At 48.8% G+C, this 26,328-nt stretch overlaps 1 protein-coding gene across 1 annotated transcript in view; it reads right to left on the minus strand.

Annotated features, from left to right (window-relative positions):
• Positions 1-26,328, minus strand: part of LOC135914601 (uncharacterized) — a 256,527-nt gene that overhangs the window by 131,148 nt on the left and 99,051 nt on the right. The window contains exons 10-11 of the mRNA XM_070536517.1: positions 23,439-23,579; positions 4,844-4,981 (exon numbers count right to left, since the gene is read on the minus strand). Coding sequence (XP_070392618.1) covers positions 4,844-4,981; positions 23,439-23,579 — 279 coding nt within the window. The remainder of the gene's footprint in view (positions 1-4,843; positions 4,982-23,438; positions 23,580-26,328) is intronic.

The following is a 26,328-nucleotide window of genomic DNA, read 5'->3' on the forward strand; positions in this document are numbered from 1 at the left end:
TGATAGTGGCGTCAACGCCCCCTGCAGCGATGGGCGCTGAAAAGAAATGCATTTAATATTAATAATAAAGTTGAACTTGTATTTTCTTAACTCGTCACGAACATATAAAATTGACTGGGAATTTTATTTTCGTTGAATGAATCTAACTGTGTCTCGTTGGAATTAAAAAACACGTTTTTCTTTCCCAATGTTTGTTCCCTCCAAACATAGTCGCGCTTCAACCGCTGCTCCCATAACCCCCCATGCTGATGTCGGTGACAATTTGTACTGAACCGCTTTTCGCCCGAAGCTTCGCGACCTATTTGAATCGACCTTGGAAATATTCCGCTAACATAAAAACAAATATCCGAGAAGGATGGTATCAATCATGCACTCGAAGGTAGCGGGATAATTGCAGAGCCCGTAAGGCATAACCTTAAACTGGTACAGGCCATCGGGAGTGATGAAGGCTGTCTTGGGATGGTCAGTTGCAGGCATGGGAATCTGCCAATAGCCAGAGCGGATATCTAGAGACGAGAAGTATTTGGCACCTTGCAGACAGTCAAGAGCATCGTCGATCCGAGGCAGTGAGTAGACGTCTTTTCTCGTAATTCGCTTTAGGCGGCAATAATCGATACAAAACCGAATGGTGCCATCTTTTTTGCACACTAGAACGACAGGTGACGACCAAGTGCTTTGAGAATGCTGAATGACGCCGCGCTGCAGCATGTCACCCACTTGTTTCGTGATAACCAGGCGCTCTTTTGCGGAAACGCGATACGCACGCTGTCGCAAGGGGGCATGGCAACCGGTGTCGGTAGCATGAGAGACACTTTTTGTGCGACTCAAGGATGATTCGTTGCATCGAACTAAAAAAATAACTCGTTCAGTAGAGTAGGAAGTTTAGTGCGATGAGTCGGTGAAATGTCTGTGGCGACGGCGCTGTCGAAAACTGCTGAAGGCGTTGTTTATGATGCGGAAGTTATGGCATCCAAGTGTAAACGGGTGGCGGCATCGTGAATGTCAAGGTCTTCAATACATGTGAAAGCTTGAGCAAATCCTAAAGTCTACTTACTGGGATACCGGTGCGAATTACAGATGGGTATCAAAACGGATTCCGACATAACAGTGATGCCGGCGAACGGGAGAAATAAGTCCTTGCGATGGGCAAGCATGTCAGATTGCGTAAACGCCACAATTGAGCCTGGCAGGGCAATACACGACAAGGTCACAAGGACCGACGTCTCCGGAGGTATATCAGTATCATCACCAACGAAGACTTTGCGGACACTGAGGTCAGCGTCGATTGATGCAGAGTCACATAGCGGCGAAAGGGCCACTTGCGCGTGAGAACAATCGATGATGGCAGTATGACGTGAGAGGATGTCCCACCCGAGGATGAGATCATGAGAACGGGATCGAAACACAAAAAAACTCGTTGTGCAAAACCTCTTGGATGACTATACGGGCTGTGCATACAGCTGTAGGGTGAATGTCTTGCGCGCTAGCAGTGCGCAGTGCCATGCCAGATGCAAAGGTCGTGACTTTTTTCAGCTTGCAAGAAACATTTTCATGGATAACGGATGCCGCGGCCCCAGTATCGATACGCGCTTGGGCGGATGCTCCCTCCACATGGACGTCAATGACATTCTGCGGTGAAAACGGAGGTCTCAGAAAGTTCAATGAGTTTGGAGTTCTTGCCTCCGGAACTGCGCTACTCGGTTTCCCTCAGCAGTAGGTGGCCGAGGATGCATAGGTGACAGCGACCATCAACGTGGAGAAGAACGGCGATTGTCTGAACCGCGGTCGCGATTGAAGGGTCCCAGCGGCGAGCCAGCAGCATCTTGGCAGCGTATCTCGGGAGCCGGTTGTGGCGCGCAGGTAAACTGGTCAAAGACGTCTCGGTGTGAAGACATGTTACGACGACATAAGCGCGCAACCTGACCAGCATTGCCACATGCGAAGCAAATAGGCCTGTTGTCTGGCATGCGCCACGTGTCGGCTGGACGAAGAAGCTGGGATGACTGCCGTGGAACAGGAGCAGGGGGAACCCGGAGCGTTGTTGGTGGGACGGACGAACATGACGGTGGGGGTGGCCGCGCGACAGCGTAGTTGAGCGGCGGAGGTGTGACCCGCGACGGGAAGTCGGCATAATAGAGTAGTGCCGTCGGAGATGCGAATCGCGGCGGGTAGTCAACATAACAGAGCGATGCCGTCACAGGAGCTGGCGAGATAACCAGGGCTAGTGCGTCAGATATTTGGGCACGGATGGCTTGTTGCACGGCCGTAATCATTGTTGCGACTGGCTCCTGGGTTCGAGGGAGCAGCGACAGCTGGAGGGTCAGTTCCTCGCGAATGAAATCCTTGAGCTGAAAGATGAGTAGAAGGATTGGTATGGGCCCAGCGGCAAGTGCAATGGCCGAGACCGAGTCAGCCTGTGGGACATTTTAGCGGTCGATATTACGTTGGCGACGCTATTCGTCGAAACTATAACACAGGTTTTGAAGAGTACGGCGACGCTGGTTGCCTTCTTAGACAGCAGCATTTGAAACGCTTCGTTCTCCATACCCTTGAGAACATGGTTGATCTTCTCGTCCTCCGCCATCGCTGCATTAACACGGCTGCAAAGATCCACGACATCCTCAATAGAGCTGGGGAAAGTCTCGCCCGGTTGCTGTGCTCACTGGCGTAGATGCCGTTCGGCGCGTAGCTTGTGGACAGCGGGGAGGCCAAACTCTTCTGTGAAATGTGTCTTGAATGCGGACCAACTCGGGGAGAAATGTTGCATTAGTGACTCTTAAATCATAGATTTGCTTCGTCGGCAAGGTAAAAGATGACGTCATTCAGTTAAGACTGGTCATCCCACTTGGTGTGAACGCTTACAGGTTCAGAATTCGTAGGAGCGCCAGTCTTCCACATCATGTTATCCGGTTCCCGAAAAGATCGTCGGGTCGCGCTGATGGAGAACGCCAGAGCAAGTGACAGGGCCAGCCATGGGTACAGTCGGTGCGGAGGTCGCATCAGTCATGGTGACAGTGGGCAACGTACGATTGGGGAGCTCCAGTGTGACTTGAACGATTCTAGCAATCACCAGCAAAGGTGATGGCGTTTAATTAAAGCTGAGAAGCACCAGATAAACAGCAGCCTAGCAGCAGCGAAGAGCTCGAGCTGTCTTGCAAATCACAGCACGGGTCGTCGTCGTCATCGTCCCCGATTTGCTATCGCAAACACGAGGCGTGTCTACTTCTTTACAAAAGTTACATAACGGGTACTCTCTTGAATAACACGCAGAGTTTGCGTAAATAATTTATTTCTGAAGAATAGTTTTTCTTTCAAATGCGCGTAGCATTGTCGTGCTTACGCATCTTCGGTCTGTAGCGTCCTGATTTGTGCCCAACTTCTTCCTCGGGTTGTGGTCAGAGACCTGAACATTCTTGTGTGTTTTGTGCAGGTATTGGATGCATTTCGCCGGGAATGGGCTTCACGAGGTTCTACTGGATCAGGGTTGCACCTGTTCAGGACAGCGACGATAGCTGCCTTAGCGACAGCAATCCGGAGTACAGCCCTGATCGAGAACATGCTGCCCTAACAGATAAGCCTTGGTAGTCCGGGAGCGACACGGGTGCGCAATTTTGACTTTCCTTGGTGGCACATTCACAGGCTCCTGTCCAATGTGCACCACGTAAGTGCGCTTTCTTTTTTCTTTAGTGGCATGCGGTCGGAATAGGAAGCGAAAGCCACCAGCATTCCTCCATATTGATATTGTGGCGGTGCGCCTTCGCCTTGCCTTTTTTTTCTGTGCGTATGGCATGCGCACCGACATGAAACAAATGCAAAACAGTAATTGGGAGCAGGCAGATTGTTTGCAAAATGTTCGACAAAAAAGGAACATCAAAATAGAAGGTTGCTGAAACCACACTAGTCACCCAGAGGCAACACACGGAGATAACGAACTGCCTTGACGGCTAATATTTCTTTCCCTACGTGTCTTGTACATACCAATCATAGCACGCGCTTACGCCAAGCAGGCTTTTTGTACGGAGTTTAAGAAAACTGAGTATGGTAAGCGGTAATCAATTCCCCCGAATACCGATGAAATTAAATAATTTAACATGAATTCAAAGAAGCACGAGGGTCGCTGTTATACATCGTCCACGTAAGGGTTTGATTACTCCTGCAAATACGAGTGTATCACTTCTTGTTGTTCTAACCAACCATGGACGCTGGGGCCTCATGTATACCGAACTTTCCAAGTTTTGTGTTCTGGTTTAAATTTCCCATTCGTTCTTTTTTTTCTTTGTAGAATAGTACACACTGTCGTTTGTCGTATGGAAGGAGTGGACGCGGCGGCAAGCGGCAGTTATAGGTTGGCATAATAAGTTATACTCACTCACGCTCGCCAACACTCACTCGCATTCATAGTCGCTTCCATCCACGCTTACCGAAACCGATTCCCTCTGGTGCTCGCCTCCACTCACCGGTATTCACTTAACACAGGTTTGCATGCGTTAATTCTGTAATGTGATGCGCAGTCTGATGCCACTGAAGATCCACCTCACACCGCGCTAACCGGGTCACGTGCATGCGAACAAAGACGCACATGGGTGTGTTCGCGTGTCTGTTCCTGTGTGTCTCATATGTGTGTCTCCTGTGTGGCTCATATAATATACTACGTCCACTCGCACTCGAGCGCTCTCACTCCTGCTTAAACTCACTCACATCCACTCATATCCTTAGTTACTCACAGTCACACTACGTGAAGCCTGTGAAAGGAGTGCGTAACGTGTATGACGTAGGGAGATGGGTGTGGCTGAATGCATATGCCGAGCTAAAACGGGAACTTGGCTCATTCTGCGCAGCTCACGAGGTGCCTTGGTAGTTCGCGGTGTCATCGTCGGGGTTGTGGTCGGGCTCGTAGGGGTGGCCGTAGAACTCGTGGTCGTCGTCGGCCTTAGTGGTGTCCTGTGGCTCGTACGCCCCAAGGTTGGCAACGCGTGTGTTTCTGTGTAGGAAAACAAAACAAGAACCGTAAATGGGCGGCAATCTCGTATAGATGAAACAAATTGGGCGAGAACCATCGATAATGAGTGCCAAGGTAATAAAATCCTACAACCCTTCCATTATTCAAGCTACTCACTTCGTTAAAAAAATGGTGCACTTGAAGGCATATATTTGTTACAGTGAGCATCTTGCGTAGCGTTTCTTCTTTCATTGCATAATTTCGTAGAGAACATCGTATGTACATCGCTACGCCTATAAGCCGATTTTTCGTGTTGGCGTTGTCTCCAGCGGAGCAGACTCCGGCGTGGACGGCAAATGCCCTTCCCCTTTCCTATAACCCCCACCGGGTGAAAGAGCGGTGACAGAAGACGAGCGGGGTGGCTATTCCAAGCGCTACTATATCTGCATGCAGAACTTCAGGCGCCCCAAGCTCTCAATCGCGATACGTAAATTGGTTGCGGCAGAGCGCATGCCGTTTGCTCAGGTGCCTCTTCTACGTGATCAAATTACGACCACCACTAAAACGGGCGCTAGAGTTAACGATACGTATTTCCTTTTAAATGTTGTGTGTCCTATAAATTGAAGCTTATGGAAATATCAATTTATTGTCACGCGCAATTGTACGGTCTCTCGTACAGACACACAAAATAATAAGATCATTAAACCTAAAATGGTTTTCCTTGCAGCATACGGAAGATCTTGCAAGCTCTATTAAGACACTGAGCAGCTCGGCGGCAGTGAAAGTAGCACGCTCGGTCAGGAGTCACTAAATAGAATAAGGTCGTTCAAAAGTGGTCTATTTGTAAAGTATCACCAAGGGTTATCGGATGATCCAGCAACAATCGGGATAATGCTGGAGCTCGCTACATCCATATATTGCAATTGGACATATACGCCGGCTGGTCTACGTGTTTATATAAGTGTGACGTACGGTGTCTACTGCATCAAGCGTGTTCCGCGCAATAGCACCGAGACAACACTGAACGTTTTCCACGAAAGGAAACAGCAAAACCACTTTAAACCACGTACTCTATCAGTCGATTGATTCACATGGAACGCAGCGAGGAATGTTTCTTATAAATGTGTAAATTTGAGCGGGACTCATATGCGAGGACTTCGTGCGTCAAAGTCCCGAACACCTCACTTATGAGGGACGTACTGTAGCCGGGTTTCTCTCTCGCGCTTTTATTTTAAGACGCTGCGCCATCTAACGCCACTTCTTCGAAGTGCTTGCGAAGAACTTTGCATGACCTCCGGGATGGCGTAGCCCCCGAGACCATTGATGTCCTTACAATAATTTCTAGAAGAAATTGCAATTGCTTAGCCACCATGAGAATAATGGGAAGTAAACGCATCAGTCTAATCTTCGTGCTTGTGGATTCCAACGTTCTTGCGGGGTTGTTTATTACGCGTTATATACCGTAATTGTCCAAAATTTCAGGGCAATCTATACTTTTCCAGAAGTGCAGAATGCGCTTCTAACACGCAGAATCGCTACTAATTGCAACGGCGCAGATTGCCGAAGTATGACAAATCGACACGTGCCAAGCGTCTCAAGGCATTGGCTTTCGCGCAATAAATTCATAAAGGCGTTTTAGGTCGCTTGTCGGTGCATGCGCCCGTGGCGTAATAGTTCCAATATCCGGCATCTAGGCTATCGGTTCTGCCTTCGAATCCTGCCATCGGAGAATTTCAATAATGTTTATTATAATAATTGTTACACATTACCTTCCTGAAAATGTTAACAAAGCAGTTGAAAGACTAGCTTTAGGCTAAGCTCATGCACTTGCCATAATTCACATCCTGGATGAACAGTTCCCATTGCAGCTCCCGTAGACACCAACGCTAGGGTTTCCCTCTAGTGGTTATGGTATGAAACTTTATGTACGAGACTGTACTGGGGCCGCACTGGTGCATAAAAGCCGTGTACAACAAGGCTTCTCTCTCGCATTTTGTTTTAGCCACGCTGCGGCAACTTGTGCTGCATCCGTGTAGTCAGGGCGCTCGCTCCGATATACGTGTCACGTAGGTGCTTGCGCACACGAAGTATTAATCCTTCAGTTCAAGCTGGCACTCATAACCACAGTGCGCTAAAGCATCGGGCTGCTGTGCTTCGGATCACACGTGACGATGGTTCGATTACGTCCGAGAAGAAAAAAAAATTGAGAGAATTTCCCTTTCTGTTGTTGTTGTTGAAGAGCACTATGAATGGGGTTAGACGCACAGCCTTCGCGATCGGCCCACCTTTTTAGACTGCCTCTATATTAAGGATCGACCTACACCTTCAGAGTGACACCTCGACGACGAAACCCTAACACAGAGATCAAGAAGCAGCGCGGCAAGCAGTGCTTCTGGGAGGGTAGACGAGCCAAGTTTAAAGATGGAGCTTAATAGACGAATATGCACCGTGAACCGTGCTTGTTGGTTAAAGAGATATGTTGGCGGCCGCGATGAATCATATTTTGTGTCGGCGTGTAGTGCAACCATAGTTTGTCGTTTGGAGAGTAATTATTTCTAGTGTAAACAAATCACTTTTGTTGTGTTCATACGCTTCTTACATTGTCCCAGTGTTGGGCCCGCATGAACCACCACGCCGAGCCAGCGCTGTTATCCTCGCAAAACTAATGCTGTATGCGCTCTAGCAGAAATTCTTAAAAGTAGATGGCTACTTGACCTTTGTGCACCTGCACAACAAGTACTGCACGAGGATGAATAACAAAGCATTGGCGCCTATTTTCATTAGCCAATATAAGGGACATACAGGTAAATACAGATCTGCGTATGAATCCTGCCATCGTATCTCACAGTATCTTACACTATTTTTCCAAATAGTCCCCAGACTGATTCAAGGCATTTGTGCCATCTCAGCACTAAATCTGAAATGCTCCTGCGCTTTGTTGGCGTCAGTCAGCGACGCGTGAGGTCTACCCAAACGCTCATTGTCATGCAAGTCTTCGCAGCCTTTTGTGAACTCACAGCACCGCCACCTAGCACTTCACAAAGCGAAACACCTGACCCATACTGAGCTGCATTTCCTTGCTGGATTTCGATGGGCGTTCGTTTTTTGCTCCATAGAAGACGAATCAAACTTTGTTGCTGGCACGCCGCTGACGCATGAAGCAAAACCGACAACTTCATCAACTTACAAGAGCGCCGTGCCACAGGGATACCGGTCGATAAGGCCGGGCCAAGAAAGGTCCACCGTTGGGAGTGCCTTTGTTGACTTTGCATTTGGAGTCATAATTTGGCTTTAAAAAATTGGGTAAAGGACTTTCTAATTTTCCCTCGCATCATAGTGATGGTCGCCGAGAGATCATCCACGGGTGCAGATTTTGGGGCTAGATTTTTAGCAATTACTTTTGTTTTAAAAGCCTTGCTGTGAAGCCACTGCCAAGCGAAAGCTGGCAGCGGCTTTGTCAAGCTGTTTCTGACATTTTTTTCTGCGCCTCCGTTGTCTGTATTTGTACAAGGCAGAAATAAATAATTTTAATTTGAAAGTTGGTTCGTTGCAACTATTGAAGTCAGAGCACTGGATCTACATGGACTTCTATGAAAAACGACAGGATGTGCGCTACTATCAATCCTTGAGGTTATCCCTTGATAAAAACACTTACTCATAATACCATGATATTGTTACGATTAATGTTAAGCCGGCTTTATTTAAGGGACGAGATTGATGGCGAAGTCAATTTGGCGTCCCGAGATTGCACCAGCTAACGTCTTCTTCCTCTTCTCCTCGCCCAGCTCATGCCGTAGCAATCCCCGGTTGCCAGACGAAGCCCGCTAGGCAAGTCCAAACCACTCGGAAAGCGTAGGGTGACACCGCTTAAGAAGGGCAACATGTACTAACTGGGTCCGGCTAGACCGACGACCAGCGGACGTCAAGCGTGCCACCACGTACGTAAAGTCACTCAAGCGATCTGCAATGACGAATGGGCCCGTGTACTGGGGTAAAAACTTTTCACATAAGCCACGTTTACGTTCCGGAGTCCACAACCACACAGTCTCCCTTAGCGTACGAGACGGACTGGTGTCGGCTGTCATAGCGCTCTTTCGATCGGTGTTGCGATGCCACAGTAAAGGAGATAAAAAAAAATGGCTGTGGCTTAGCTAAGGTTAAGCCCAGGATGCGAAGCATACTAGCCTTTATTTTAACGCGACAGCGTTAAGGAGCTCGTGTCGCAGAAAAGCCGGTGTCGTCGGCGTCGGCTCAGGCGTGCGGCGCTTGCTCAGGCGCACATTTCATTGTCGCGCCGAACGCTGCGTTGCTCGACGCTCACCGTGTCCGATGCGGGGCGCGTAGTCGCTGCGCCGCAGCAAAGCCACCTAGAAACAGTCTCTGTAGCACGCCGCAGCCTTCGCTTCTCATTCCAACGAGCAGCTCTGTCTCTGCAGGAGGCATCTCACCTCGTGAGTGTCTAGCAGCGGCAAGCGCAGCTGCTTATATACCGCCGCGACGCCGCGAGCGATGGCGGCGGTATATATAGTTGGAGCCCCGTGTCTCCTCTGTCGTGACGTCACTGTGTCGCGTGGTCAGCCTTGAAGGCGACGCCGCGAGCGACGGCGCGAGTTGGAGCCCCGTTTCTCCTCTGTCGTGACATCACGGTGTCATGTGGTATTGAAGGCGACACCGCCGCACCTGAGCAGCTGGGTTGAGCTCTCGTAATATGCTTCGCATAAAAGGACTGTAATTGGTCATCTCATGTTTTGCAGTATTATAAGCATAAGTTATGAAGGGGAGTGCGTCATCCCAGTCCTTGTGATCGGAAGATACGTACATGGCCAGCATGTTCGTTAGAGTTCTGTTCGTACGTTCTACAAGCCCATTTGTCTGAGGGTGATAAGGTGTTGAATGACGGAACTGCGAACTGCAGAGATGAAGCAGTTCTTCTACGGCGTCCGCAATGAACTGACGACCACGATCGCTAATGATGACACGGGGGGACATATCGAAGAATAATGAATCGAAGCAAAAACGTTGCAATGGACGCAGCTGTTGAAGATGGTACTGCCGCTGCTTCCGCGTAACGGGTCAGATGGTCGACACATACGATCACCCATCGGTTGTCGTTAGATGATCGGGGAAATGGGCCAAGAAGATCGATACCCACTTGTTCAAATGGCAGGCGAGGCGGCGGCAGAGGTTGGAGAAGACCTGGCGGAACGGTCGTAGGGCGCTTGTAGCGTTGACATTGTTCGCAACTGGCGACGTAGTGCTTGACTGTGTCCCGCATTCTGGGGCAGTAAAAGCGCTCCTGTGTACGGTTCAAAGTTCTGATGGATCCTAGATGGCCATCGTCGTGCATGGCTCTCATCATCCATCACATCGTCGTGCATGGCTCTCAGTATGTCCGTTCGCAGACTCTGCGGCCCCACTTGAAGGAAGCGTGCGCCTTTAGCCGAATTTAGTCTTTAGTCTTGTAAAGCAGGCCGTCACGGACACAAAATCGAACAGTGGCTCCAGGACGCGATGCGCCTACAAATAGAAGTTCCAAGCTAATATCATTTTCCCGCTCTGCTTTGAAAGTCGTCGAGTCTGGGAATGTAGAAGAAATGGGAGCAAAACAGTCATCACAATTGTCTTCGTCACATTCCGTAGTCGTCAGAGGAAGGCGGGAGAGACACTCCGCATCTGCGTGGCTACGCCCGGACTTGTAGGAAATAACGAAGTCATACTCCTGCAGCCGAAGAGCCCAACGTGCCAGTCGTCCACTCCGGTGACGGAGATTCACCAGCCAGCATAACGCGTGGTGGTCAGTAACGATAGGGAACGCGTGCCCGTAGATATAAGGCTGAAATTTGTGGACAGCGAAAACAGCTGCGAAGCATTCTTGCTCGGTCACAGTGCAATTGCGTTCCGCCTTGGTCAAAGAGCGACTAGCATAAGCCACAACGTGTTCAGCTCCTTGATGACGTTGCACTAGCACAGCACCGATGCCCATGCCACTGCCATCAGCATGCACTTCCGTAGGTGCGGATGCATCGAAGTTACGCAATATGGGCCCTGATGTTAGCAGAAGCTTTACCTGGCGGAACGCGTTGTCGCAAGCCGATGTCCAGTTGTAGGGGGCGGAATTTTGGAGAAGATATGTTAGGGGGTACACCACGTCGGCGAATCTTGGGACGAACCGACGAAACTACGAGCACAGGCCCAAGAAACTCCTCAACTCCCCCACTAACTTCGGTGCTTCGAAGGCGCTGACTACCTCAATCTGCTGTGGATCTGGCCTGACACCGTTTTTGTCGACCAGATGCCCAAATACTAACGTCTCGGTTCCCCCAAACGACATTTCTTGGAATTTAGGATCAAGCCGGCTTGTTTGACACAATTCAGAACAAGGCTAAGACGGCTATTATGCTCATTCAATGTGCTGTCAAAAATCACCACATCATCGAGGTAGCGCAAACAAATTTACCATTTAAGTCCTCGGAGAGTAGTATCCCTGAATCGTTCGAACGTTGCTGGCACGTTACAAAGGCCGAACGCCATAACGTTAAATTCACAAAGACCATCTGGTGTCACGAAGGCCATTTTCTCCTCATCGTCTGGGTGCATGGGTATCTGCCAATACCCTGATCGCAAATCCACTGATGAAAAGTAGGCAGCGGAATGTAGACAATCGATGACATCATCAATTCCACGAAGCGGTTAAACATCCTTTTTGGTGACCGCATTCAGTTTCCTGTAATCAACGCAAAACCGCCACGATCCACCTTTCTTTACTAAGATTATTACTGCTGCCCACTGACTAGAGGACTCTTGAACAACACTTTTCTGCAGCATGTCTTTCACCTGTTAAGCAATAACTGTCCTCTCTGTTGAAGAAACGCGGTAAGGCTTCTGCCGAATGGGGTGCGCAGATCCGGTGTCCATTCTGTGGCGAGCACGATAACGCGGAAGTGAAGCCTGCTTGTCGCCTTGTGTAAAATCGAACACAGAAAGGTGTGCCCACAAAACTTCTGCGAGAGCGTGATGCTCATGTGAGGGCAGCGCCTTGTTGATCATCCGTAAGAACTGATCTTCAGAAGTACTTCGGTGGGTATCGCTAGTATGAGACTGCTTCTCCTCGCTTAAAACTGTAATGGAGCTGTAGGTAATCTCGTCACGTTCAGTGAGCTTCATATCGCGCGGGAGAATAGCAGCGACGCAAGAACAATTGAAAGCCCACAAATTTGAGGCGCCATTCACTACTCTCAAGACAGAGTGTGGTACAAGTACATCTTTCTTTGTGCAGCTCGACATAAGTGGCTGGACTTGCGCGTCAAACGATGAAAGGTCGGCAGCAGCGAAATTGACAGGGATACGTAACAGCGACCAAGGCGGTAGCAGCAAGTCGTTCGAAACAACACAATAGTTTTGCACTGGTAAGGATGTGTCGGCAAGGGTGGCGAGAAGCGTGCTATTCAAAGTAATTTCGCCTGTGCCACAGTTAATGGATGCACCACAATCCTGAAGAAAGTCAATCCCGAGAATCACATCATGAGTACACCGCGGTAGTATGAGAAATTCTGTTTTAAGATCTTCTCCTCCGAATAAAACACTTGCAACACAAATACCAAGGGGAACTAGGCACTCTCCACTGACACCACGAAACGTCACGCCATCATTCCACGGGAACATAACTTTCCGACCCAGCCTCTCTTTGAATGTCACACTCATGACGGAAACGGTAGCACCAGTATAAACTAATGCTGTTGCAGGTATACTATCAAATAACACACGCACTTTGTTGTTCACCATCATAATAGGCAGAGGAGTATTCCGCAGAGACGCAGACTGTCCGGCGACCTTACCTCCATCGGCCGCGCCGGCTAGTTTCCCGACGGCAGTGGTGACGTAGCACGTCGCCGTGGTGACGCTGAACGGCGTTGGCGACTGGTTGGGGGCGTCAGGCTGCGGTCTGAAGCTGGCGAGCCACTCCTTCTAATATATTGACGGAAGGTATTCCGGGTTGGCGCGCCTGTGGTGTTTGCACTATCAGAGTCTGTCGGGCAACGGTCGTCATAACTGTCACGTTCAAAATTAGGCCAAGTTGGTGGCGGGCCATATGTTGTTGTCTGTCGGCGCCGGCGACAAAAACGAGCGATGTGTCCTGAGGCGCCAGAGCTGTAACAAACAGGCGATGCGCGACCAACGTTGTAAGCCTGGGGGTCAACCCTGGGACGCTGCGAATAATAAACGCGATCTTGCGAATTCCGATTCGTGGTGGTAGCTCGACGAGTTCGTTGATCGTGCGTCATGTCAGTGGGAAAGGTACGTTGGTACTGTCGCAGCTAATCGACTCGACAGTCTGCAACGCCTGGCATGGCAGACAATGCGGACAGCAGATGCACGTTCTTGAGGTTGGTTGGTAGCGCAACCAAGTTGTTCGACGTCCACCCCTTTGGTGTGTAGTTCAAGTTCTTCGCGGAGAATTTGCCTTATAGTTGCCGCAAGGTCAAATTGAAAACCGTAGTTGTCGCTTTCGTCAACGCTTGCCGCCCTTGTGACATTTGCTAACCTGCCGAACTTTGGCGTGATACGGCGCAGCTGCAAGGCCCCAAATGTGCGGCAATGCTTGATAAGGTCGGCGACCGAAGCGAGACTCTCCTTTTCGATTAAATAATCGTAAACATCCTCAGCTATGCCTTTGAGAAGGTGTCCAACCTTGTCCTCTTCGGACATTCGAGGATTGACCGTTTTACAAAGCTTCAGGATCGCCTGTATGTACGTAGTACAGGTCTCGCCTGGGACCTGAGCGCGCTGAAGCAATGTCTTCTCCGCCCGCTTCCTTTTCGTGGTGGAATCGCCAAAGCACTCTCCGAGGTGAGTAACGAAGCTGTCCCACATTCCCACGCTAGTGTGGTTTTCGAACCACACTGGCGCAGTGTCTGTGAGGAACAGAACCGCATTGTCAAGCTGAGCCGTGGAGTTCCAGCCGTTGTACTTGCTCACAAGCTTGTTGTGGGTAAGCCATTCCTCCACGTCCTCGCCGAGTTTTCCTGAGAAAAGGCGGGGCTCCATCTGATGCATCCAGGCGCCGGTTGTTCGCATTGGAGCAGCCAGAGAAGGCTGCTGGTCGCCGCTATGGGACATCGGGATCTCAAGCGGCGTTGGAGGCAGTCGAGTGAGCCGTCGGCTCCGGCGTGGCACTTGCTGCAGCAGCTCCGTCGTCTTGGTGGAAATACCCCGCACCTCCACCACAAAACTGCTACGGGTAATGTTAAGCCGGCTTTATTTAAGGGACGAGATTGACGGTGAAGTCAAGATGTCCCGAGACTGTACCAGCTAACGTATTCTTCCTCTTCTCCTCGTCTGGCTCATGCCGTAGCAATATTAATGTCCAGCAGCGGTCTTTTCCATGTTTTGGAAAATACGCTTGCAATAGCGAGAAAGACAGGTAAAATATAAAAATTGTATGGTGCATACATTCCTATCCTTCTACGTACACATAATATGCTCCATCAATAATAAATTTGGCAAGAAGACGTTCAATGTGCGTGCGACTGGAAAACGTGCTCGGGTGAATGTGTACCGTTGGTGTACGGTGGCGGATGGCTTGTTTCATAAGCAACGGGACCGATCAGTTTTAGCGGGTGGTCAGCAGGATCCTTTTACTGCTATGACGCCGCGCAACAAATTCCAGGCCGCGTGCTTGAATCACGAAGTGCGTGGGCTTCTCGACGCTGCCGCCACAACAGGAGACAATCGCGGTACTGCTTAGGTGACTATCGCAAATTAACCTCTCCATTGTCTTGAAATTGGCTCGACAGTTTCCTCACGTGATTGCGAAAGTGGTGAAGTAACCGCAACGAGCGGCTGAACTGGCTTGGAAGTCTCGGTGATAGGCCGTGCCTCGGGCACGCTTTGAGTTATCGTTGGGTAGATTTGTTTGTCAGCGGATCCCCTATGTCCGGAGAGTGCTATACTTTAACCACAACATTCTGACAGGCTGTCACCACCGTTTCCGTGTTTTCCGGGCTCGGGTTCAATCAGAACACCAGGACTTCTGCTGCACCGAGGCTGTCCAGGAACCGCACCTCGACTCCTCTCTACTCAAAGCGTACTGACACCGCCTCGACTTCCTCTTGTTGTGACTTCGGGGTGGACGACGAAAGATGGACTCTTTCCGCAGGCGAAGAAGAAACGAAAAACTTTGTACAATATTTACAGATAGTGGATGATAGCGTACAGTAGCCGTAGGAACGCCTCAGACTGACTGAGCGGCTGCAAGCGACTTTCTCTTCTCACAATGGGCCGGTTCTCCCTTAAATCCCTTGGGCGAAGCCTCATCAGTAGGAACCGGTTTGGGCGAGTTCTCATCCGCAGGAACCAGGCGGGCCAGGGTGATGACCTCGCCCGCATCGAATTCTTGATTCGTCGGGGAGATGGCTAGGCGCTTCTTGAAGCCGCCTCCCGTATCGAATTCTTGATTCGTCGCGGAGAAGTGGAATATCTCGTCGCCTCGTGGTAGCCAGGTGGTGCATGTAGCCTGGCAGCTCCCGCGCCTCGTGGTCGGCACGTGGTGCTCGTAGTATGGCACAACACTGCAGGTACAACACACCGACTGCTAATACACTCAACAGGTATGTGAGTTGCAGGACAGGTGATTCAAACCGTCTAGGGTGCTAATGAGGATGGCTGAGTCTGCGAAACTTGGTATCTTCACGAGCTGTGGCAATGCCCCAAGATGAAAGAACTAATGGTACCAAGACAAGGTTCGTCTCTCGGCATGCCTCCAGATCCGTTCATTTATGTAGATTCACTCTGGGTGGCTGACATATATTGGGTGTTGCCTTATAGCTGGTCGACAAACTGAGCTTCACGTGATCATACCGTCGTTGCTTGCTCTGTAACTTCTTTCACTTATTTGTCGTTCCACTGAGTGTATTGCATGCACATTACATGCACAAGCGGCTCATAAATAAATGCATTTAGTACTGCATTATTATCCATATTTATTGTGGTTTATGAGCATTTTAATGTGTACAAAATGTACACTCAACAGGCATTAGACTAATTTGTAATTTATTAAGTTTTGCGTTACGCCACTTGTATGCTGCCTACCTGCTTGCGCTCGCATTTCCGAGCACAAAATGGTGTGCGCCTGATTTTCGTACTGGGCTTTCAACAGATTGCTCGTTGTTCGCGCTAAAGTAAGGCTGCGAAGCGAAGTGAGCGTTGGCTAACGCGGAAGTAGTTTTGCGCGCGCTTACTGTGTAAGCAAGCAGGAATGCTGGAAAACAGTGATACAAGCCAATGGTCAGAAAGCTATGGTTTATTTTCTTTTACTTTGTGATGCACCTTTATACTAGGTAGCGCTGAGCGATGGCTTTTAACATCCGCCAGAAAGACCCGTCGTACTGAGCAGCCCCGAGCGATCCACGGCTTCTAAGAAACGCAAGAAAGGGTCTTCGCAGCGCACGTGGCCGTTAATCGACCGCCATCACATCCATATCAGGTGGGACTCCAAAAGCGGTGCAGTACTCGTCGCTGACGAGGTGGCGCTTCACTTTGTTACAACTTCTAAATTTTTTTTGCGTGTGAATGCTTGTGATGGGGCTCACAAAGTTCACGCTGTGGTTGCGTGTCTCGCAATGCAGATTGAAGCTCGCCCCGTTAGCATCCACTAAATTTGCGTTACACTTCTGTGGGGCCTTTTTGTCACAGTGAATAATGATCCCCGGTTGAAGATGGGCTTCCAAAATGGGGCCTCGCGTTGCCGCGCCTCCTCGGTCAACCTCTAAAAGTCGCAGTTCCCTTGTGGTAGCGCAGATAATGTCGAAGATCCGTGGTACCCGGTCTGCAACACCGCCGCAAATTTGGCGGCTCGGCGGAACGTTGTCACTCGCCATAAGGCGCCCTCGATTGTAATTTTGCTTGCCGTGAAGAACACACACTGGTCAGTTTGCACTATCTTCCTGGGGCCAACGAGTGGGAGTCGCGCCTGCAGCTCGTTCCTCACGACCACACGGGCCTAGTTCCTGCAGTCCGCGATGGCGCGCCCCGAAAAAAGAAACAAGTGGTCGGTCATCTCCTATAACAACCACAAGTCTACGTTTTTTGCATACGCAGCGCGTGAGCCACATCAATTGCCGCCTGGAGTGGCGGACGTTCGGACGGCCGAGGTGGTCCATGTTGTCGAACTAACTTAATTGCTTTACCTCTCTGCCTGTGCAGTGCAGCGGTACCGTATAACTACGACAACTATTCTCGGCACTTATTGCACCGGAAGGCAGCCCGGCGTCCTTTCCGAGTCTTCCCGTATATTGTGACCACTTTGCCTTCGCAGGTTGGTTGGTCCGGGTTGAACCCTAGGTCCATACGGATGCTCCAGTACTCCGATGACGCCGTCGGACCTGGCCTGGCACTGCAGCGCGGTGGACGCATAGCGCTTGAAGCCGGAGCGAGCCGAAGCGATCGCACTAACTCTTGTTGCACACAAATGTCAGTCCTACCTGTGCTCACAAAGCGTAATACGCCTGTCACGCTGCTCCGCAGATGAGGGCCTTCGCCTAACTTATCACACTCTCAGCACACTGATGTTTTGGAAAGGAGAAAATGACGCTGAAACTCTCCGTCAGTCATTTAGGTGGACAGGTCCCGACACCTATATTGACGCTTGGTGCCGCTGGATGCAATGACACAGGCTGCTGCTGTCGCCGCCATGTTCCCGAGTTCCACTGGGGGGGTGTTTCACAATGCACGAGTGTGCCGCGAGTTCGCCTGTCCATCAATACCATACGTCACATTCCGCACGAGGCATGTAACTCGTGTGCCCGTACCCACCATGGTTGGGCCACGCCCAACTTACTTTTGGGAAAAGCGATGCGGTTCTGAGATGCGAGGCATATCTTCACAGCCGAAATAAAACACGCACAACGCACTGTCGTCGGGGATGCACTGAGTGCCACTGCCAAAAACAAAGCGTGGAGTGTCGTTGGCTTTGTATCTATCTTCTCGGACTGTGAAGGCCCCACAGCACGGTTTCATTGTGTGCATTCTGGCGACATAGCCAGCAACAAATAATTAACGGCGCGTTACTGCAGCTGCTTGCAAGGCAACCATGCGCCGTGGTGGACGACTATGCTGAGGAGTGCGTAGTGTTCTCGAATGACAACGTATCGAAGCTGTCTTTTGAGATGGCTGCTCCGTCAGCAGTGATGCTTCGGAGCCGCTGTGGCACAAACATGGTCAACATCGAGAATCGCTCGCAACCCAGTGCGATGGAATTTCTTCGTCACAAACGCTTCGCAAGAAACAGTTGCAGCACCTTCCTCCGTTCGAAGTCACATTTCAGAACTCCACACAAGAGCACTCACAAGCCTAAATGTCATGGCTGCGGTGTCATTATGATACCCCTCTGCAATCGCTGTTAGCTCAGACCGAGGCAATCCCCAAGCACCTTGGCGTGCGCAATACTCAAATACTACGTGCATGCGCACGGAGACACCTTGACTGGGCAAGGGATGGCGTGCGATGAAATGTGTCGCCGAACAGCACGCTCTCCTTCGCATTGCATCGAGGAGCCATCGTGCGCACAGATAAACTGGCACATTTGCATGGTGCTGCGTCACTGCGGAGCCTACAATACCGCACCGCCGCTTTGAAGCGACAACCGTTGCTTGCTTCTCTATGGGTAGAGCGTTGCTTTTAGTAGAAAAATCGGCGGCTTTATTTGCCTCAGTGAAGGTTCTGCGGTGAGCAGCTATGTCGCCGCGCTGCATTCCCATTCCCCTAATGGAGAAGCGGCGATCAGATTATTGTCAAGACTGACCTTATTGAGAAGTGCGCAGCAGCACCCCTGGTGACTGCTCGCCGCATGAACTCCCTCGCGCGTGCGACCCTCAAGAATGTATTTGTTCGTAAGTTTCCGCCTCACTGTCGACACTCGAGACAAAAAGTGCAAAATTTAATCATTCGCTCGATGTCTGGTCGGCAGAAATTTATAGCATTCGAAACAGAAAACACATAGTTAAAGAAAGAAAATGTTTAATTTTTTGGTTGTGTTTTAACGTACTTGGTTGAGGGACACTGTGGATGCAAGAATGCGCCGCATGTGCCCTGTTCGCATTCGATGGAGGACAGAACGATAATGCCCGAAAGTGGAGGCATTCTCTTGCGCCCGGGAAGGGCAGGGCAAGCGGCTCATGGCAAGCATGCACATAGACAGCCGGGCAGTCATGGTATTGCTAAATTGGGACAACACGTTGACAACAATTCGGGGCTCTGTCGCGTTTCTTTGCGCAGCCTTAGACGCGGAAGCAATCTGCCGCGCAGGGTGTGATTATGTGGCAATATGTGAGTTTTTCTCGACACTTATCTTTTGCCGGCTGCTTTTCCGCATTCCATGCTATCTATGTTCACTGACTGCCATATAGCGAACTCGGGTAAAATTTGGGCGAGCGAGGAACTCGGCGCATCCTGCATAGCACCCCGGCCCTTGGTTTCATACTTACAAGTTTATGCGTGCTCTACGTTATATGTCCGAATTAGTGTTATGTCCTTTTTTTCCTGCTGTCCCGAGCATAATTGCGTGTTTGCTGTATCTGGCTCCATACGTTCTGAGTACTTCTTGTTACCCTGAGCCCATACACCATCAGGATGCGCACTGCATTACTTACGAATAACATTTAGGACATTTCTGATCAATCGCGTCCACCACAAGTCAGAGAAGTTTCTCACAAATGCAGTACATTATTAAACGGACAAACATCCAGCTTTCATGGTACCAACTTTTTTAGTGCAATGGAGAGCTACTGGTCAGAGTGTCCAATCATGAAGTGCTAACGCGGAAAAAGCAGTGGACCATTTTTTATCCGAATTTCTTGACCTGCAGTGAGAATTTAGTCGTTCACTGGAAATATGCTGAAAACGGTGATAGGCGCGTGCGATATTGATTATACGCTGGCATTAGAGGGAGCCTGACGATGAGTGTAGCCGTAGCTGTGACAAAGTATGATTTTGTTTATCGAGTTGATGTTCCTGCGATTCATGTTTCTCGAATTGGTAAAGTATTTCTGCTATAATAGCCACGTGTTTTCGTGTTTTCCTGTCCAACTGCTTTGATATTTAACTAATCAAAATGAAACCAATGCGTTCGAAAACGAAAAGACGGAATTACACGTGATACTTAGTTCAGCGTACTGCCGTAAACACGCGTGCGATTTTAATTTCCGAAGCGTAGAATAAGCCGCCTGTCTAACAAGATACGAACAGCAATTTTAGGCAATATTTATGCTGTATTGAATACCAGTAGACTTACATATAGTATCTTGCAAACTCCATCCGAAGTAGCAACATTTCACCGACAGGCTTCGTCACTGAAAAACCAGTAAGTCCTGGTTTTTCAGATATTCTTTGCCAATTAAAATTATAGTTCCAACTAAATCGCGAACAGCGGGCTGGGTTCTGTCACTGTAAATCGTCATTCCATTTCTATCCACGTCTCGCAACACATCGTGGCCCGTTGTCAGGCCCTTCAATTTCATTTATTACTACCAAGACCTCCCTATACTAGGCGGTTCAGTGAACACCAACGTGATTTTCTAGAAAAAAAAAGTTGTCGAAGGGACTCTAAAGACAGAGGGTATTTCTGCTCTGTCAGTAGGTTACATTTCTAGGATACCTAAAGTATCACTCTTATCTTTTATAGAAAATAAAAGAGGCTATCTCAGCTAGAATAGGCAAAAACTATAGGCGCTTGGAGAGAGAGAGAGAGAGAAACAACTTTATTGAGCCAAGCTCGACATCTTCTTAGACGCCGTCAATGGAAGTGGTTGCCTCTTCACGGGACCCATATGGTTCACTAGCCGCCTGGCCCATGGAGATCAGGACGAGCTGGTCTTCCAGCGCGGGGCTGATTAACAAGGTCTCCCATCACTCGGTAAGGGTGGATAAGGGATTGGTTAAGGTAGTGGGGCAGGTAAGAGTTGGGGGGATTGCCTTGACGAAATCGCATACTCCAATGACGTGTTTGAGCGTGCCTGAGTCTTGCAGAAATTACATTTCTTCTCGTGTCTTTCTGGGTGCATCTTGTTTTGAAGGTAAGGGTGCGCGAAGGATCCTGCCTGTATCTGCCTGTAGATCGCTTGCCTTTCTCTGCTAAGAGATTTGTGAGGATTGGGGTAACGGTGCCTCTCCGTCTTGTAATGGTTCGTAATGTCCTTATAACTAATTATGGACTGTGGCTCACCTTCCTCTGCCCGGTGTTCCATCTCTCGGGCGAAATGGTGGGCAAGTTCGTTGCCCTCCAGCCCAGAGTGAGCCGGTGTCCATATCAACTCAACTTTTCTCTCAGGTAAGTCGTATTTACTCTTGAGAATATCTAGTACCGCAAAAGACACCCACACCTTTCTGTAGCTGTTATACGCCTTTTGCGAGTCAGTGACAATTCTTCCAACCTTGGGCTGCGCGTGTGCTAGCGCTATCGCGGCTCTTCTGCCACCTCCGGAAAAGACGTCTTGATGGACGCGCAGGTTAAGAGCACATGCCGCGTCGTAACTGTCAGTGTGCTTTTCCATGAAAACTTGGGAAAGAAGCGTCTGTGAAGGGAGTGACCCCCTCTTCCTCTTCTAGTATTTGATCTAAAGTCTCCGTCAAGGCGGCTATACAAGCCGCTCTGGGGCCGTCGTTACGACCCGACCTCATGTTTCGAGGCAGCGGCTTGCTGTCGATTTCATGCGTCCACAACTTGGGTAACGGCCATGTTCCCATCCGCTCTGCTTCTTGCCAGCCCAATTTGGCGAGAACGCGACTTCCCACCGAAGTTTGACAGCCGAACTCTTTGATTAGACTGGTGAGCTTCTATTAACTCTTCAACGACGTTGTGCATGGCCATGCCGAGAAGCTTGTCGGTGGAAGAACGCTTCGGCATGCCCAGTGCCATCTTGGTTGCCTTGCGTATAATGGCGTTCAACTTGTCCCTGTCTTTCTTGAGTAACTTGAGGTACGGCGCCGCGTAAACGATGCGCGACCTCACGAAGGCCTGGACGAGCGCCAATGCATCGTCCTCCTTCAATCCTCTTTGTCTGTTTTTGACTCTTCTGATAATGTTCGAAATTTGTTCCGTTGAATCCTTGATTTTTTCAAACGACGCCCCCGCCTTGCCATCGTTCTGGAAGATGATATCCAGGATACGTGCTTGCGTGGTTGGCGTTATGGTGATCCCGTCGATGGTGATGCGGACGTTCTCTTCGTTTTTTTTCTGGAGACTCCCTCTAATTATTTCCACGTCAGCTGGCCCCAATCTATTAGCATTTTTCGGCCTTTTTGCTCACACGAAACAATCCCCTCCAAGCCGAGGAAGCGGCAATAGCCCTCGCGCTCTCCCAAACAGAGGCTGAAGTCATAGTGACCGACTCCCAACAGGCGTGCCGCAACTTTGCTAGAGGTAGAATTCATAGCACTACGCTCTCGGATCATCAATCAAAATCCACCAACGAGATCAGTCATGATTATCTGGGCCCCAGCTCATCAAGGCATTTCTGGCAACGATGTCGTCAACCACGTGGCTCGAGATCTGACCCACCGAGCCGATGCTGGGAAATCTCAACCCGAGCGCATGCACCCTTGAATCTCGTACGAAGACATCACACAACACTACAAGCTAAGCCACAGAACATATGCACCCCCACACAAGTCGCTACGTAGAGAGCAGGGGCGCTTTCTCCGAGCTCTACAGGTTAATACATTGCCCCACCCAACCAGAAATCACCTCAGAGCCCCTACACAATTCTCTCCGCAATGCCGCTTCTGCGCAGAGCCCGGGTCCCTGAGGCACATAGTAGGAGGCTGCAGAGCGGCACCATTAAATCCTCCGATCCCTTACCCCACTAATGAGCTTTGGGAAAGAGCCTTGGCCAGCTCCGACCTCGAAGATCAACAACGGCTGATTGCGAGGGCCCAGGACGCGGTCCGAGCTCAAGGCATACTTGAATGATAACGCCTCTCCAAAGCTGCATTCACCCAATAAAAATGTTTATCCTCTCTCTCTCTCTCTTTGCTCATGCGTATTTATTTATTTTCTTTCGGTAAAAATTGTCTGCAATGTATTTAAAATGAAACAGATAATACATCATGATTCTCCCGAAATATGACAGGTTAAACCTTCTAACATCTAACAACACCCAAATGAGGCAAAATTACTCTTGAACCACGACGTGACCCTGACGTGCGGGCACTGCGACTTCGGCATGTACCCAAAAAAAAAAAACTTGAAGCTTCATTTATTTTACCAATAAATACTCTACCACACATAAATTTATGCAAATAGTTCTTATCGAATGTTCTATCTGTCTCAAGTGGTTTACGCTTTGTTTGAATTTCTTTAAGCAGAAAGTTATCAATTTATCCGCTGATGCAGTAGGCTGCAATGCAAATGCGTCGTGCCGATGTGCTCATTTTTCATAGTAAAAGCCCATGCGCGAAGACAGACTTTCACTTCTCTCCATTGCTGAGGTTAGAATAGAGTATTTACGCGGCGTCGTCGTATGCTCCGTGACTGCTGTGGCCGAACCTGTAGCAGTATTCGTTGTTCTATTCACACGTCGTGGAACCGCCATTCCATCGATATTGGGACTCTCTTCGTCGGTTAGAGAGAGCTCCGCTTCGTCGTCACCTGCAAGGACACAATTGATGACAAAGAATGTGCGAAAGCAGAGGAATGGCCCTGCTAGCAAAACGTCACTTTGGTTTAGGATGGACGGCACTGTTGTTCTTAACTAAGGATAGAAGGAAGGCGCTTTTATCCAATTGGTATTGAAAAAGATGGATAGACGAACAGCCACGCAGGCACGCCTCGTCATTGCATAAGGCACAATGGTGCACAATTCGCAGAATGAGGACATTAAACGAAAACAATTATTGACTAATTTTGTAGTTGATCTTGTTGTTTGTAGCCGTGAGTCGAGCGAGTTCGTGTTTTTCCTTTTAAACATGAAGGGAATACTCTCGTTCGCAGGGAGTGCACGTAAAATAAATAGGGATAATATATCCGTAACTGAGAATGTGCAACTTTCAGCAGCTCAAAGCATCTTTCACGCCATGAGACGCGTTTTTTATGATTTAAACGCAGTGTATTCTTGGCACCCGCATTCTTGATCCAAGGTCATCATTTCTGTTTTCACGGTCAGGTACTGCGCATCGAGGTTCGCTCGTTTTATACGATTTATTTTCTCGCATCACTGTTCTTGTTCAGTGACTGGGTGGCAGTAGCCGTTCAGTTCATTTTCTGCCACATTGACGAGTTGTTATTGTTAAAGGGGAAATATTTTCCTCAATGCGCCTCCTATCTAAATACATAGCAAAGCTGGAATCGTTTAGCTTGGCACTCAATGCCCGAAATTTGATGAGGCCCGTTGCCTGTAAAACAAAGAGTTAAGATATATCGACTGTAGAAAGTAGATTTTTACCTGAGTCCGCATTTATTTGTATTTTTCGCAACCACAAAATATGAAAACAAAGGAACAATTGAGTTTATAATTGTGTAATTCACTCATAAACAATGATATTGTCACGAGGTAGCGACGGTGAAGGACCATTCACTACTAAACAATTATTTAAACTGCACCCCTTGGGGCATTTAAACTCCAAAGCGGAGACAACGGATGCATCACACACAACGTATATCAAAATAGAAGCTTCGCGAAACTTTCGTAAATACATATATGGTACGTAACTTCAACAGTATTTGTCCGCGTCGTGTTCATTAACGGATGAGGTTCTCAGAACTGCGATGTCAGTTTTTGCTACTGAGTCATAAATTTCCCCTTAGTGAGGTTTTTTGGGCGTTTCTAACTTTCGGCAAGGTATTACGAGCATTCCAGGTCCTAAATCGATGTTTAGCTTTCCAGAGTCAGTGGAATTCAGATTTCAGCCCCAAACTCAAAATTTTCTTTAGAAATCATTTCAGTGCGTTGCCCATTGGGAGCATTACTGCAGGTTACATGTATTGGGAATAGGAGAAATCGGTTGGCCGCAACGTAAACCTGATTCTTAAGAAGTGTAGCCACGCATATTAGAGGCTAAATTGAATATAGCATAAGCTTTCCATGCATACGAGGAACGCGCACAGAAAGTACGACTAAGTGCACGCCGCTAAAAAGTAATTTATCTCAATTTTAACGTTAGAAATGAACCGTGGCTACTTTCTTGAGACTAGTCGCGATATCGATCTTGAAAACGTCTTTATTGCGAGCAAAATAGTGCAACGCTAAAGACGCTGATGATGATGGCACTTTCACAAAAACTGCATGCGCGTTTGCTGAGACACGGATTCGAGACACAAGTGCCCGTCTCCCATTTAGCTACACTCAGGAAAGTAGGGGGCACCTGTCAAATCAAGGAGACGATGGATAATTTCATTGTCGCCATCAATTTGGTGCATCACGGGAGCTCGCTAACATCGGGTGCTCCTGATTTCGGTCACTGAAAGCTTTCGGTCACTGAAAGCCACTGAAAGTCTACAAATCTAGAACTTTGGGTATGAAATTCGTGCAGTAACAAATTACACGGAACCCGATCGTGCCTGCGTGGAGTTCTTGGTTTTCGAAGGACCTTTCATACACACATACGCTCTGGTTAAATCAAAATAACACCGAGCACAAAAGACTTCGTGAGGTTACCTAACCTTACTAAATATTTTCTTGTTGGTGTCTCATTTCACCATTTTCCATCTCGACCCTACGGGGTTCCGCCACAACCTCAATTTCACTTATGCACTCGACGACACCATTCAGATTGACATGCATGTACATCTTATGTACGGACCTGTATTGCATTTTTTTTACCTTAGGGGGGCAAAAATTCAGTGTTTTTTTTTTAAAGGCACACTGGGGCAACTCGGATACTCTGTGGCCTAGCATGAAAACCGTGGAGAAATCGGCGCTTTTGTTGTCTGGCAGGCCGAAGTGCAGAACATACAGATGAGAAACAAAAGCAACATTGGTCCCTTTTCGGACACAAACAAAAAGAAATGAATGATCAAAAACAAGAAATAAAGATGGATTCGGCGATTGGTTCCTCACATTGGTTGGCGATTGGTTCCTCACGAAAGAATTTAATACCCAGGCCACGTTCTCATACAAAATATGGCGATCAAAAACTAAGCTTTACGATACTAGACCTCAACGAATATCCGGAAATTGCTGAAGCGCTCGTTACAGCTACCTCAGTGCACATTTTCAGAAAAATGCTCAAAAATTTTTTCCTTAACACAGACTAAAAATCCTGCAGGTCTGATCCCAGTTGGTTTCCTCTTACTCTGTGTCTTGGCTTTTTATTGTTAAAGTCGGATATATTTTTCTGTGCTAGGACGATAGTTGCGACACACCTGTACAATGTAACTAATTATATGTGTATTTATGTTA

Source organism: Dermacentor albipictus, chromosome 3, assembly GCF_038994185.2.
Source record: "Dermacentor albipictus isolate Rhodes 1998 colony chromosome 3, USDA_Dalb.pri_finalv2, whole genome shotgun sequence".
In the NCBI taxonomy this organism is placed as follows: domain Eukaryota; kingdom Metazoa; phylum Arthropoda; class Arachnida; order Ixodida; family Ixodidae; genus Dermacentor; species Dermacentor albipictus.